The 4,332-nt window shown below is 36.7% G+C and overlaps 1 protein-coding gene across 1 annotated transcript; it reads right to left on the bottom strand.

Moving 5' to 3' along the window:
* Positions 1-425: 425 nt before the first annotated feature.
* On the bottom strand, positions 426-2,066 carry LOC131047253 (putative UPF0481 protein At3g02645). Its single transcript, XM_057981117.2, has one exon. The coding sequence runs from the start codon at positions 2,064-2,066 to the stop codon at positions 426-428; it is 1,641 nt and encodes a 546-aa protein (XP_057837100.1).
* Between the last annotated feature and the right edge of the window lie 2,266 nt (positions 2,067-4,332).

Below are 4,332 nucleotides of genomic sequence, written 5' to 3'. Positions count from 1 at the left end.
ATAGACATCACAAATTTCAAATGTGTTTTGACATGATAACAAAAAAAACCAAATATATCCCAACTCATGACAATTCTAATTGACATAACAAATTTCAAATGAGTTTTGTAAAGATGGTATACCTGATAAATTCATAATACCTAAAATCCAAATAGAACCCGCCTGAAAAAATCTCTTGATTTTTGTTTTAAATAAGATAATACTCTATTAATGATTTTGTTTTATTGGATTAATAGACACAGCAAAATTTCAAATGTCTTTTATAAGGGCAATATGCTTGACAATGGCAGCATATCTAAAGGCAGAGTTGAATCCGCCTCAAAAAAAAAAAAATTGTGTACTGTCAGAGTAAATGAAGTGGTTTATCAAAGACAAGAAATGGCCGTCAGCAGCGGTAATTAGAAGATAGAACTCTTCTGCTTGGCTCAGTCCTGCAAAAGATTACTTTCGCTCCACCAGCGCTTACAGTCGTACACAGAACAAAAAGCCTGGAAGCAAGTCAGAAGCAGAAGTATCCCCGTGGCCACAACAGTCAGGAGCTGCCACGAACCAAATATGTATTTGTTTACATACTTCTTCGCAGCAACGCTCCATCTGCTGTTATAATGCTTGTTGACATCTGCTATAACTTGGTCCAAATATTTAACTTTTGTCAATTTGACATATTTACCCAAGCCGTTCCACAGGCTTGCCACTTTCCCGTCGTCTTCGAGGTGATCGTAGATAATTTTGCTCTTCCTCAGCAGCCGAACATCTTCGACTGTGTCGATGATGCCGTTCATGAAATCAGTGTAGCGAGTGAAAATCAAAGCACGAGGAGGGGCCAAAGCTTCGAACGCCACCAGATTTCTGAGAATTACTTCTGTGTTGCAATCCAGCCTCAATTTGGGAAGATAAAGAATTGCACTGGTCTGGTCGAAGCGAATTGTGGTAAGGCCGCCCTCGGTCGGAAGGAATCTTACTCCTGCTGAATATAAATCAGAGGCGGAAGGAATCTCTAGTTCGTCGCGAGTTGGAGGAGTTTCCACTGAGGAATATCCACTCTCCTCATCCTCTTCCTCTTCTTTTTCATCTTTACGCTTAATTGAAAGAGTTTCAAAAGCAGAAACAAGATTTGTAGACAACTGTGTCACCAACTGGACAGGCTTTCCTTTTAGGACACGCTCAGAGAGTGCCGAGACAAGTTGAACAACACTGATTCTTAAGGAGGAGAGAGCCTTCCATAAAGCTTTCAGAGCACACGTTAAGTAGGTTGAATCAGGCAAGGGTACATTCCCCTCTTTGTTCTTCTTAAAAATGGTATCATCGATGGCTACCGAAGGGACAATAGAGTAGTATAGCACCTCCAATATGTGACCACTCTCATTTATATGCAGCCTTGAACTATCCCGCATCTTCAACATAAATGGCGACCATTCTTCACAGGCGACAGTCACCAGATTGCAGAGACTTTCTTCCGCCTTATCTTGAGAACCCAACTGCATTTCCAGCAGCTTCTGCAAGAGGAACAAAGGGAACTGATTCTCGAGCATCATCAGATCTCTCATAATTGCATTGTGGGTTGCACTTCTGCGAGTTGTATCTAAAACTCTGCCCAATCGCATCACCTGGGATGACACTTGCGAAGAAGTGCGATCCGCTCGTTTGACGTAGAACTGCAAGCACTCGAGCACGAACGACGCGTCCAGAGCCATGAGCCATGCAAGGGGTTCCTCCTTAAACTCAAGAAATTTCTGGTAGCAGTTCCTGATTTGCCAGTCGTACTTCTTCACCTCTTCCACTACAGCTTCGAACTTACCGGTTATGCTCTTCTCAAATCTTTGTGCAGCAGCTACTTTGTATCTCTCCGTTTCGAACAGTTGGGATTTCCAATGGTGATATGGTCCAATGGAAACACACTGCGGAATATATGCTTCTGGCTTCACTGTCAACAGCTCCTTGGGTACACCAAAAACGGATACACATATGTCCTTTTCTTCTTCTTGCTCGTCCTGAAATTGCAGACCTTCCTTGATTTGAATAAGCCAGAGATCCAGCTTTGCTTCATCTGCTTTCACTAATTCCATGATTCCAATTGGAAATCGGATGAGATATGACAGAAAGCAACTGGACACACAGGGGATGAAAAATAGCCGATCGAAAGCTCAAATGTGGAAAACAACTGGGCAGAGGGTCATATAATATAGCTTCATCATCGGCACCAGCCAAGAGTAAATTGAATTTCGCAGAAATTTCTCTACGTCCACCTAGAATTCGAAAAGCCATTTGTATACCTACAACTTCACATGATAAATGTTTAAAGGAAAGGATTCCATTCAAAGTGAGAAGGCTGCGTTTTACACTCAAATGGTACTACGGACGGTGGGAGAGGGCCCTCTGGTACGGCCAATGTAATCTAAAATATGTAAATTAGTAACATAGATCGGACGATTGCAAGATGACACATATAGATTAGTTTTATGATTCCTATTCTGCGGCTTAAGAGGTCAGTGTTGAAGTCTAAAACAGTCCCTATCTTTACACGCATTTTCCTTTTGAGTAGCACTGTTTCGCTAAGAAATCTTAACAAACGTGAAATACCTATTCACATTGAACACAGGTATAGAATTTTATGGCCACCTTTTCCTATCATATTAAATTTTATAGCTATTTGATTACTTAATTGTATTTCAATCAATGCTTAAATTTTAAAGAATTAAAAACCGTCTGAAAAATTATCTATATTCTATCTTTTAGAAATATTCTAAACTAATATGTTAAGGTCTCATACATTTCAATTTATTAAAACAAGTTTAAAAACAATCTGATATATTTTTAATATTATAATTAGTCTAAAAATGCATGGAGAGACCATCAGATTCCAGATCATCACACCTGCTATTAACATAAAAAAAATGTTAAAGAATAACATCTCAATTTATTCACTTCTAAATAGACACAACAAAATAAACGCTGTTGATATCGATTTAGTTGTTCCGTTTCGATTTGGTAATTGTAAGCATAAAAAGCAAACCATAAATTTAATGTAAGTGGAGATAGTGGGGGAGCAAATAATTAAAAAATGTGAAAGTTAATTGAGTTTCGCATATGGTGGGTCAGATTTGCTTGTCAAAATTTGTTGCCGTCCAAGCTCTTTACTCCCTTTAACTAATCTGCACTTTACGCGTCCCAAAATTTGACCTCCTTTGGTGGACATCTCTTGCATTTGGCGTTCATATTAGGTAGTTTCATCGTAGACTTTTGGAAAGCAACAATATATTGCCTTTCAATTACTTTAAGTTTTATTAGTACAACGGAGGAAAACAATATGTTTGACATTTTTATTATTTTAATGTTTATTGATTCTACTTAAGAAAAATGCAATATCATATTTTCTTTTAATAGTATTTAAGATTGAACATTAATAAAAATGATAATGATCTTTATTTATTTGGAAGCATGTCAAAAATTTCAAATGAAGTGTCTAATGTTGTCAATTTAAAGATATCATTATAAACATTTTAATAGTAAAAAGGATGATAAAAAAATAAACATTAAGAGTAAATTCTAGACAAAACAATCTCATTCAATATTAGTCATAGTTCAATCATATTTATCAATTTGGAGATGGCTTAGCATGCAATAGAGGAAATTTTATAGAGGGCATAAATCAAGAGCAAGTTGTTCCCATCTCCAGTCGGGTCCTTTAATTCCATGATGGTCAAGGCAAAGAAAAGGTAGTCGCATCTATATTCCTCCCTCCTTCAAATCATTTCCTACCATTTCTTTTGTTATAAGATTTGTCCTTTCATATTTCATAGTAATAAGATTTTACTAATATAATGGTCTCAAGCTATAGCTTGCCATGCAAGTCACGAAACCATGTTTTTAACTTTATATAACATGTTCTTTCAATAACACGATCTGTAGTGGATTCTCGGCTGTGCACCCAAATTGATATATGCATTGAGATCATCACATCTAGTTGCTTTGCCTTCCTTGGTCTTGGTGAATACAATATGTATCTTGCCCTCTTTTTTAAGATTCCAGATAGTTTCACGGAACAAAATTTATTTGTTTTCATGAATCTTGTAATGGAAATTGCTTTGGCCTTATCTTTTTAATAGAAATCTTGATCTGGTTAGAGATTGATTAATATATGAGAATCAATTCTTAGCTAAAGATAAGCACGTGTTCTTGGAGACCCAATAATATATATTGGATAACAAACCCTAAATGATGGAATGTATGAGGTACCAACAAAACAATTTATTGTGTAAATAATCTATTATAAACCAGATATGATAATAGAATGCTTAGAGACATTTTGTGTGTGTGTGTGTTATTCGTAGA

The sequence above is a fragment of the Cryptomeria japonica genome, chromosome 7 (assembly GCF_030272615.1).
Source record: "Cryptomeria japonica chromosome 7, Sugi_1.0, whole genome shotgun sequence".
Taxonomy (NCBI): Eukaryota; Viridiplantae; Streptophyta; class Pinopsida; order Cupressales; family Cupressaceae; genus Cryptomeria; species Cryptomeria japonica.
The sequence above is the reverse complement of the archived record's forward strand: the minus strand, read 5'-3'. Positions and strand labels throughout refer to the sequence as shown.

Bases quoted from the DNA above. Each gene is read 5' to 3' on its own strand.
- LOC131047253 (XM_057981117.2), bottom strand. From the start codon at position 2,066: ATGGAATTAGTGAAAGCAGATGAAGCAAAGCTGGATCTCTGGCTTATT.